Source organism: Pygoscelis adeliae, unplaced genomic scaffold (genome assembly GCF_000699105.1).
Source record: "Pygoscelis adeliae isolate BGI_AS28 unplaced genomic scaffold, ASM69910v1 Scaffold26, whole genome shotgun sequence".
NCBI lineage: Eukaryota > Metazoa > Chordata > Aves > Sphenisciformes > Spheniscidae > Pygoscelis > Pygoscelis adeliae.
The window spans coordinates 3465756-3477394 of NW_008825104.1; the positions used below are offsets into that span (position 1 = coordinate 3465756).

The 11639-nt window shown below is 37.7% G+C and overlaps 1 protein-coding gene across 1 annotated transcript in view; it reads right to left on the bottom strand.

Moving 5' to 3' along the window:
- The window catches only part of ANKRD31 (ankyrin repeat domain 31), a 62654-nt gene that overhangs the window by 21991 nt on the left and 29024 nt on the right, over window positions 1–11639 (bottom strand). The window contains exons 12-17 of the mRNA XM_009327308.1: window positions 8721–8855; window positions 6778–6920; window positions 4614–4773; window positions 4053–4156; window positions 3190–3271; window positions 943–1039 (exon numbers count right to left, since the gene is read on the bottom strand). Coding sequence (XP_009325583.1) covers window positions 943–1039; window positions 3190–3271; window positions 4053–4156; window positions 4614–4773; window positions 6778–6920; window positions 8721–8855 — 721 coding nt within the window. The remainder of the gene's footprint in view (window positions 1–942; window positions 1040–3189; window positions 3272–4052; window positions 4157–4613; window positions 4774–6777; window positions 6921–8720; window positions 8856–11639) is intronic.

An 11639-nucleotide genomic window follows, 5' to 3' on the forward strand; every position in this document is an offset into this window, starting at 1 on the left:
AAAGCTGCCTGGCGGAAAAGGACCTGGGGGTGTTGGTCGACAGCCGGCTGAACATGAGCCAGCAGTGTGCCCAGGTGGCCAAGAAGGCCAATGGCATCCTGGCCTGTATCAGAACTAGTGTGGCCAGCAGGAGCGGGGAAGTGATCGTGCCCCTGTACTTGGCACTGGTGAGGCCACACCTTGGATACTGTGTTCAGTTTTGGGCCACTCACTGCAGGAAAGACATTGAGGTGCTGGAGCGCGTCCAAAGAAGGGCAACGAAGCTGGTGAAGGGTCTGGAGCACAAGTCTTCTGAGGAGCTGCTGAGGGAACTGGGGTTGTTTAGCCTGGAGAAAAGGAGGCTGAGGGGAGACCCTATCACTCTCTACAACTACGTGAAAGGAGGCTGTAGCGAGGTGGGTGTCGGTCTCTTCTCCCAAGTAACAAGCTATAGGACAAGAGGAAATGGCCTCAAGTTGCACCAGGGGAGGTTTAGACTGGATATTAAGAAAAATTTCTTCACCGAAAGGGTTGTCAAGTGTTGGATCAGGCTGCCCAGGGAAGTGGCTGAGTCACCACCCCTGGAGGTATTTAGAAGACATGTAGATGTGGTGCTTAGGGACATAGTTTAGTGGTGGACTTGGCAATGCTAGGTTAATGGCTGGACTTGATGATCTTAAAGGTCTTTTCCAACCTAAACGATTCTATGATTCTACCTAATTTCAATGCTCACTGTGTGCACAGTAACTGATTAGTATGCGTTAGCTAAACCCTGAAGTTCTTCCCTTATGTAAACTCTTACTGGAGGTAACTGAAGCCAATATGGATCATGCTTCCACAAAATCTGAACGAAAACCACACGGTTTTATTTTCATGCTACTGTATGCTAACCTTCTAACAACCTCTATCACTATTGCTATAAAGAATAGCTTCCTATAAATACAGTCCTTGTATTCTACTTACCTGTATTTTTTAGCAAGGGTATCCCTTTCCGTTTTCTGTTTTGCAAGCATTTCATTCAAAGAATCTTGTATCTGAGACAGCCTTTGGATATACACATCTGTCCAATATTTTGATATAATCAAAATGATGATGGCAATAAGCAGTAGAAAATAATTGTAGTAATAAGATTTTTAATGTAGCAAATACACAAAGTATGAAAATATTATTACAGCAGTAATATTACAGTACCTTTACTGTCATGCATACTAATAGCTCTTTACAAGTAGAGTACTTTTAATGAAAGAAGAATTAAATACAGGTTTAACTTAAAAGGAAATAGCCCAAGTACTGGAAAATTTTGAAGTGCAAGTGCCTTGTCTAGGAAATTGCTGAGAGAACAGGACAGATTAAAGAACTGTCCTATGGATGATAAGCACTGAAACTTTTGAAGTTCTTTGTGTTGCAAGGAGCTACATAACATGGCAATTATACGTGAGGCTACCTGCAGAAGTTACGCAGTCTTAAGAAGCTGGCTAAAACCTTTACGTTTGAAGTATTACAAAATAGTTCAATAAGCTTAGACTGTTCCAAGTTACATATAATGGTAAAAACATATGTATCATAGTTTTACATAGTTTCAAATCCATATTATAAAATAAAATTATTGCCCCTTTTTGTTAGCTGAAATATCTAAAATAAGAAGAGCAATTATAAATTCTTCTTATGCCCTATCCCTTAGCCATATAACATAAGGGACAGCTCAGAAGTCACGACCAGCGGATACCACTGGGATAATATGCTAAACACGTATTCTAATTCCTGAAATTCTAAAACAGGAAATACGAGCTTTCCACAATCATGAAAAATGGAAAATCACAATCTTAAAAACGGCATTTATAAAATGTTTCCCCAAACCTGTTTCATAGTATCTACTACTATGTACTTACTTATTAAAATAGAAAAATATCAAAATATTGCTCTTATTGAGGCAGCTTAATAGGGAATTTGAATCTATAATTTACAGTAGGTTGCATTGCATGCAAATACCTTGAGGATTTTATTATATGTTATAAGTTTGTCAATGTAATTCTATGTTCTTGTTCAGTCTTGTGCCTCTTCACAAGTAATAACTATGATTTCGTTTAAGGGGTGCTAGATTATTAATGCTTTTGTCAGTAGTGGTAACAGATCACTATGTTAATTTCTCTGATACCCCTAAACAGGAAAAGTTTGATGGTTTATTTTGCTCATTTATGAAATTGCACTGATCTCTGTCTATAGGCTTCTGCCTATTGTATCATTTACCTGTTTGTCAGATGTTTTTCAAGAAAACGTATCAATTTTAATTAACAGTTCATACACCATAAATTTGAGTTAGAAGCTATAAATCTGTATAACTCCGTATTTCACATTTATTTTTAAAGGGATAAATTGACTATTTTAAATATAATTTGAAAGCTCCACCCCATATTCAGGAAAATAAATCTTAAAAAATCCCTTCCTTTCTGTCAGGAAGCAAAACTGTTTCATGGGCATGAGCAGCTCCAAAGTGAACAGCCCTGCCGAGATGGCAAGGGCAGCTGGGGAGAGAGACTTTGGTCAAAGGCGTTCCTACAGCAAGCTTTGCCACTTGAACAGTCATGGCACAGACACAATAGACTCAAACTGCTACATGGCACCAGCATTGTGATCTCCTAGGAAGTCAGTGTCACTTAGTAGGGTCTTGAGATTAATCTGAACTGAGATTTGATAGCCTAAGACAAACTACACCTCTGGGCACCAGCATGTCTGAAACTGCTCATCACCCACAGTGTCTGCCTCAAAGATTTCTCTTTTTTTCCTCATAAATTATTTTAGGCTCCTGAAAGTCCAGCCGCACTATAATGAAAATGCTGCATCTGTTACTTTACATACAGATATAGCTGTTCTTGATCATGGAGGGGCTCATGTACTTGTAACTGAATAATGTTGCCAACAGTGTGCATTCTTATCTAATGACACCTTTTTATAAGATTAGGTTGACTTGAAACACATGCCTCCAAGTGGCATGCTTCCCTTTTTTGTCATCATATTCATTCCTATGTAAGCTGGAAGTACTTCAGAAAGTGCATTTACCTAGAGGCTGTTATTAAAATCTTATTCTCTAAAGTTGTATTTTCCAGAGGAGATATCCAAATATATTACGTGCAATACTATTTTAAAAGCAATTATATTACCAAAGATATTTATCCCCCCCAAAAAAGTGAAACAACTTGAATTTATGTTTACCTGCATCTTTGGAAGTTCTCAGTTCAAATAGCAACAGTTCTTTTTGCTTCTCTTCTGTATCTTGTACGGCAGCAACAGACTCCTGTTAACAAACACAGAAATTACAGTAAGAAGCAGAGCTGAGTGCACCATATAAAACACAGGCCATGATGCATGGCCTGCAGTATAAGTATTGGTGGGCTCAAGTCATTCCAGGCAGGGAATTACTGTGTAAAGGCAAAGGGGGCACTGGTAGGATAGACGTACATAGTGCCAAGGGTATGCTCTGCAAGGGGCTGTCACAGCCTGGTTTTGCCCAGGCATTCAAACTAGTCCATGCTCAGAGTTCCACCTCTGAGTGCACTGCAGGGATTAGACAGTGAATTTCACCATGACAGCATCACCTAGACAATGTAGACATAGCCTACAGATACCAGCAAGAGCTCTCCTGACATACAACTTGTACAAAAATCTTCCTGGCTGTTTTAAATTAAGATTGAACAATTTCTAAATACCTTCGTTATCATGAATAAAAATCATTACTCTTTCAAAGAGCCATTTTGGAAATGTGATGAAAAGCCTCAGGATTCCTGACCTTTTTTCTATTCATATAGGCAATAAGAAATGTATATAAGTATTGACTACTGTTTGCAAATAAATTTAAGTGCACAGGAATCATGAACAGAGAGAAGTGATAATATACACACTTATATGCTGTAAACCACAGCTTATATACCATAAGCCTCTGCATGATACTGGTCTTTCACATACATTCAAAAGGGTTAATTATTTAAATGATATTTTTATGTTTTTCAGTCAGTAAATGACACTATGCAGTACTACACTATGAAGCAGTTTAACAAAACTCTATAATCTATACTTACCACACTGTATTTCTCATGTTTTGGCTCCAAAGCTGCATCATCATTTTTACAGTAGTCGTAACAATGACATTTTGATCTTCTTGACCTAGAAGGGTATTTCCTCTCTCCGCAATTAAGAAAAAATAAATAGAATTTAAAATGAATTTGCAGGAGCATAATAGGCTAGATTAGCTAATATAGGTTACAAAGATGCAATGGCAGATCAAATCATAAAAAAATATCTTGTATATGCAAATGAGATCAAATGTAGGCAGCATAAGTCTTTAAAGCTACCACTTTCAAAAACACAAGGTTCCTGTGAAGGGAAATATGGATAAGAACAAAAATCTGAAGAGCCAAATGTGTCCTTATACCTCATTCTCCCAAGAAAAAAAACCAACTCATGTATCCTATTTTCTGAAAATAAATAGATAAATAAAAATAAAAAAATCAGTAGTTAATAGAGTTAAAAATATCAGTGCCGGGCAACATGCAGCTCCGCAAAGCAGCAGCATTCTAATGTACAGCTTTTCCTTAAGACTACAAGGTAATCCTATGATTTACATTACAAAACCAACATACCTGTAACTTCAATAGTTTCAACAGGAAGTAGAGTGTCCATAGCACTGTAAGACTTCAGCAGTTGTTTCATTTTATCATCACAAGCTTCATCCAAAGCACTTTTCCCTGAACCATCCCTCTCACAGGGATTCGCTCCATGCTGTAGTAGAATCCTGACTGCCTATTATTATTTTATTATTATTATTATTATTATTATTATTTGTATTGTGATAATTCTTGCTGTGGATTTATAATACAACTATATGTGTTGTATCTATCATAAATCACACATAATAAAGGTACAAATAAGACACTCCAAAACCTGTTACACGTGCAATCCCAATTAAACAAACAACTTTAATTGGCTATTATCAACACAGACTTGTATCATAGACTTCTAACTTTTCCATTAAAATACATAAATAATTCACAACTTGTCATTAAACCTACCATCTTTACGGTATTGTTATACAGAGCAATTACAAAACTTCATATATCTAAATTAAAGGAACTGTATTGTATTACGACCAAAGTGCAGAGAAGTGGATTTTTTTTCTTTAAGTATTTAATAGTGGTTTTGGGTTTTGGTTACATGCACTGATGATTCTTTTCCTAATTCCAAATCACTTGCAAGTCTCCTCAATTGTAAAATGTGGAAATGAGATTAGTGGCGTCAGTGGAATCATCTACCCCCTAAAATTCAGATCATATGAAAGTGTTGATGAGGTCAGAGCCTGGATGGTAAAGAATTTTCATACATATGATTTCTCATCTTCAGCATTTCTTCTTCTTTCTTACATTCAGAGTGCTGTTAAGTATAAGAAAGTATCAGAAAAAGAATACTCTTTAGAATTTCAGAATCTTCTCCATCAGTTTTCCCCCACAATACTGAATTATAGCTTACATGTGTTCAAGAACCCGACTGATAGTTTGGCACAAGGCCTGTGAAATCATCCCCTTCATTTTATCTTTGCTCACAGAAAAGAGAAATGTGATGAGGTATCAGCTCTTCTGACAGGAATAGAAGTGGTATGATTGAGCCAATCTGGCATCACCTTTTTATGCTCAGTTCTCTGGAACTCACTGTGCCAAAACAACATTTTATTTATTTGTGTGCAGTTCTGGGCCCCACCATTTAAGAAGGATGTTGAGGTCCTTGAATGCGTCCAGAGGAGGGCAACAAAGCTGGTGAAAGGGCTGGAAGGAATGTCCTATGAGGAGCGGCTGAGGACTTTGGGTTTGTCTAGTGTGGAGAAAAGGAGGCAGAGGGGCGACCTCATTGCTCTCTACAGCTTCCTGAGGAGGGGAAATGGATAGGGAGGTGCTGAGCTCTTCTCCCTGGTATTCAGTGACAGGACACGTGGGAATGGTTCAAAGCTGCACCAGGGGAGGTTCAAGCTGGACATTAGGAAGCATTTCTTTACCGAGAGGGTGTTCAAACACTGGAACAGGCTTCCTAGAGAGGTGGTCGATGCCCCAAGCCTGTCAGTGTTTAAGAGGCATTTGGACAGTGCCCTTAACATGATGCTTTAACTTTTGCCCAGCCCTGAAGTGGTCAGGCATGGACTAGATGATCGTTGTAGGTTCCTTCCAACTGAAATAGTCTATTCTATTCTATAGAACCATAGAATGGTTTGGACTAGAAAGGACCAGTTAATGAAAAAAATGGTTGATTTTTAAACAGCAATTTTTTCTTTACAAAAAAGAAATTTTTTACAATGAGGGTGGTGAGACAGTGCAACAGGTTGCCCAGAGAAGTTGTGGATGTCCCATTTCTGGAAGTGTTCAAAGTCAGGTTGGATGGGGCTTTGGGCTAGCTGATTTAGTGAAAAATGTCCCGCCCATGGCAGGGGGATTTGACTAGGTGATCAAACTGAGAAAGCTCAATTTCAGTATTATTTTTAAAAAGCCCAATACGTGGGAGAGAGCCTTGGGGAGGTTCTGAATTTTTCTGATTTGTCCGCTGGACTGAAAGAGTCAACTAACTGTACATTTCAACTGTCACTACTGAAAAATATTTCTTTCTCTAATTTTGGTCACTTTAAAGAATATTTGTTTATTTCAATACTAATACACTAAAATTGTATTAGTAACTTTGACTTTTCTTATTTAAACCAGGATTTTGCCTTGCTGACCCTCTGCTGGAAATCAGATTCAGGAAATCTAATGTGAAAGAAAAATGTACCTCCAAATAATTGCCAGAAACAGCATCATGTATTGGCAAAATACCATCCAGACTTCTGCTGTTAACATTAGCACCAGCTTTCAGTAATTCTAAGATCACTTCAGTAAATCCTCCATTGGAAGCTTCATGAATTGCTGTCCAACCTAATAAAAGCAAGATGACACATAGAGCATGCATCTGATTTGGAAAGATCCACACAGATCACCAACCAGTGATTATACATTCTGCTGCATTTGCTGTACTATACACAACGGATTACTCTCTTTAAGATAAATCTTATACAAACAATCACCTTGAAATGTATAATAAATGTGTAATTGAGTTTACTTTAGAGAAAAATGTATCCAATATTAAGCAGAAAAATATTGTTTACTTTTCTACTAAACAGAATCATAGAATCATAGAATCATTAAGGTTGGAAGAGACCTCTAAGATCATCGAGTCCAACTGTCAACCCAACACCACCATGCCCACTAAACCATGTCCCTAAGTGCCACATCTACACATCTTTTAAATACCTCCAGGGATGGTGACTCAATCGCTTCCCTGGGCAGCCTGTTCCAATGTTTAACCACTCTTTCAGTAAAGACATTTTTCCTCACGTCCAATCTAAACCTCCCCTGGCGCAACTTGAGGCCATTTCCTCTCGTCCTTTCGCCAGTTACTTGGGAGAAGAGACCGACACCCACCTCGCTACAGCCTCCTTTCAGGTAGTTGTAGAGAGCGATGAGGTCTCCCCTCAGCCTCCTTTTCTCCAGGCTAAACAACCCCAGCTCCCTCAGCCACTCCTCACAAGACTTGTGCTCCAGACCCCTCACCAGCCTCGTTGCCCTTCTATTATAATGGGCATGCAACGAAATGAGTATAACTTGTAGATGGAGAGAGGATATAAAGAGGAAAAAGAAGAAATGTGGTCTGCTTTTGTTGTAACCATAACATTAGGTAAATTATGGAAGTGGAGGAGAAATTCTTAAGAGAGTGAGAGCAAAGATTTGAGAGAAAGCTCAGTAACATGAATTAAAAGTAAAAATAGACACCAATGTAAAATGAAGTCTGCACAGCTATTCCTTGAAGAGAAAGGGATTACCGTCACCAGAATTCCACAACTACTTTCAACTTTATCCCTCTCTGTGAGGTTAGAGTTATTAAGCTGCAGTGCATTTCTTAATGACTGGATCATATTCTAAAGTTCAGAATTACAACACAGCACAGGAAATATTTATTTCTCCAACAGAAACTTACTGAGGGTGCACTCAATCCCCTCATCCAGGTCATTGATAAAGATATTGAACAAGACCAGCCCCAAAACTGAGCCCTGGGGAACACTGCTCATGACCGGCCGCCAACTGGATTTCATTTAACACTAGTAAAAATAATAAAAGAAACAAAACAATAGAGTATATTAATAGTCTGATTTCTAATCCCAGTGGCATTTTATAATATCAAGTCTGCCAGGCATCCAGAATAGAATACCATCCATTCTGAGACCATAAAAACAGAAATGTGTTATACATTTAGGTAGAAAAAAGAAAAAAATAATCATCATCTGATTTTTGTCCTTATTTCCTAAGGAAATAAGGTTTGTGTGAATGTGCTTCACACGTTTATACCTTCATGAGTGTAAGCATTAGTTCTCCCGCCAAACTTTCAAGTCCACTTTCCATACATATCTCTGAAAATGTGCTCTTCAGCAGAGGAGCAAGACCTGATTAATACACCTACTGAGAAAAAGGCTGCATTAGCTCCATGCTGAGACACAAAATCCAGGGATTCACTGATTGTGCTTGCACTTGTTGAATGACTTCCTTTCCTCTTCACAATTATATCATAAATCAAGAATCCATAATTATATTAAAATTACACAAATTATATAAAACCATATCTACTATAAATTATATAAAATAATATCATAAAACAAGCCCATAAGAGAGTAATTTTCAAACCTGCATAGTCCTGTTCATTGACACAAATTCCAGATGATATTAGAGCTTTCACCAAAGACAAATCTCCTCTCCTAGCAGCAATATGCAGCTGAGTTTCCCCTTTCGCATTTCTCTCCTTTTTTGTCTTTCTCCTGGCTCTTGTATTACAGGTACCATGTAAAATTACAGCTTCTTTTCTGGTAGATAGGGAGGATTCTAAACACATATTGGATGTTCATTAGGAACCATGAAAAATGTTTATAAACAAAGAATTAAGCTTCATAACTCATTTGAATTAATGTAAACGTGTGCAATACTGTTGCCTTAATTATCCAATAACATTAATTGACTACATCAAAGGGTTAGAAGGTACTGCGTAACAGCTCAGGTAACAAACAGACCCTATGCAAAAGCACTTACAGTTCAAATCTAGATGACTTAACATGGGTATAATGTATTAGGGATCAACGAAAAAGGTAACAAGGTTGAAGTTTTATACTGTATAGCGGTAGGGAGTATGTTACATTTCTCCACAGATGCTTTCAAGTTACCAGGCATGCCTGCTAAATATATCAAGTACACACATAAAGATATTTAAGAAACTATATAAAAATGAAGACTTGACCATCACCTCTTTTCCATTCCTAATTCTGTATCAAGGAAGAGATAGGTTTCTACATAAGGTATTTTTACAGCTGTGATGTGAAAAAGTCCTGTAGACTGATTACAAATCTTTGATTAATGTCTAGTGACACAGCTGAACTGCCTTTTAATTAAACCTGTGCAGGATTGGACCCGTAATTGTAAATAAACTTGATTTAATCCTTCTCTTATTGGTTCACAAAGCGAACAACATCCACTTTAAGTTTTATCATAGAATCAGAAAGATCCTAATTCTGAGGCTCCAGGTAACAGACATATCAAATTGTAAGAGATACAAAGAAAAAAACAGATTAAAAAAGTACTGACTCTGAGTACAGAGTAAGGACAAGCCCCTCCCCCAAACTGCTACCAAAAAGACAAGGTGTATAAATCTTCAAAAGCTCTACCATGCATGTTAGCTTTCTTTAAACTCCTGTTCCTGCTGTTATAATACTGTGCTATCAGATTTTTTAAAAAGTTCACCGTGTTCTTTCTGATTTCTTGAAAATCTGTAATTTGTCCAAAAAAGGAAAGTACAAGCACTTTTAAAATAAGCATTTTGCAACTCTTGTCCATGGTTTTTTAATTATTCCTATGAACAATTAGTTGCTGCATGCCGAGCATTTCCTCTTCTCATCAGACAAGCTGTCTTCTCAAATATTTTCAGTTATCAGTATCCATTGCTATCAAACATCTTCCATGATTTGACAGCTGCCTTTCTCCAGGCTCTTCCTGCCTTCTGGAAAATCTGCTTTTCCAAGGTTTCCTTTAAGGTAAACTACTGAGCTTGTCATCCAAGAATGTTTGGAAGAACATGAAGACATACTGCAACTATATTAAAGACAAACATATAGTAAGAATATATCCATACTAATTTTAAACTAGCTTGTTCAGGCACCGCTGCAGCCAGACTATGGCAGCATGGAGCTCACTGTAGATTATTCTAACCTGTCAGAAAGCATTCAGGCTGCCCTCTTTGCATTGGGAGTGCTTGGCCCACATGGTATTGGCAACCAGAAGAGCTAAAGAGTTTCTTTTTTAAATGAAAACTGAGATTCTAGAGCACACAGAGGGGTCATATTATTGAAATACTCCTCCAAGCTGAGACCTGCTTTTCTGTAAGATAATGTATTGTGTTTTGTCTAAAAGCTTCTGGGTCTGAACTCCCAAAGCAATCATCTGCTTTCTGGTTCTTCCTTTTCTTCCCCTTTGATTCATGGGAGAATGTCCTAGGGACTCTTTAGAGACCTAGGAGGAAAAAAAGGCACACAACAGCCCATTAAGCTAATGACCCTTAGCAATATCGGCTGCAAGTGAACAGAAATAATTGCAAAGCTTTCCAGTTAAGTTGTCATGCACAACAGTTTTCGTCATGGTTGTTAGGAATCATTTGCAAAAGCGTAATGGGACATTGGTATGTGAATCACAAAATACTGGTTCTCCGTGGAACGCATTGCCAGGTGGGTCATGAGCAGGAAAGATCCAGAACTTGGCAAATACAAAATCCAGTCAGCACACGTACAAAGATAAAATGGCGAGATTACAGTAACCAGCAATCAGACTAGATTAGGCTGCCATACCGCAACAACTTCAAGGATATCCTCCTTCAAAAAGACATTTGAATACTTCAGCATTGCTCTGAGTAATTCATTCCACAGATTGAACTATAAGAAAAGAAGCAAGCTGTTTGTACCTTCCTTCTGTATAAGCAGAATACGAGCGTTGAGACCCTAGTAAGTGACTGACTGTAGATGAAAGTGACATTGCGTCATTTAGGAAGAAAAGATTTTTATTCAAGAATAGAATAATATAAGGAAGACCACTGGGACAAAGGAACAATTAGATGAGATACAAAAGCCAGTTAATGAAGAAAAGGCACGAGACAGCAAAAAATCTGAAAACCCCACAAGTCAGAAAACATTATCCTATCCTCCACTTTTTTCTTCTGCAATCCAAATGCCATTGTCCTGGTCTCCAAAGCTATTAATGCCTTCAACTGTATGAAGGGCTCTACTTTCTCGCATCACCTCTCAAACAGCAACATTCTCCTGGGATGAAGGAAATAATTAAATTTTAGCTGAATAAAGTATTACCTGAAGAATCTCTTTTGGGGGAAAAAGTAATCTATGAAATGCTATTCCAGAGGAGACCAAAATGTAAGACACATGTTTGGAATAAAGTTTTTTTAAAATCATAATTGTAATAGGAAGCAAAAAATATAGAGGAAAAAAATCCAAAAATGTATTAATGCACATAAACCTTATTATAAGGATTGGGCAGGAATATAGGAGCTACAAA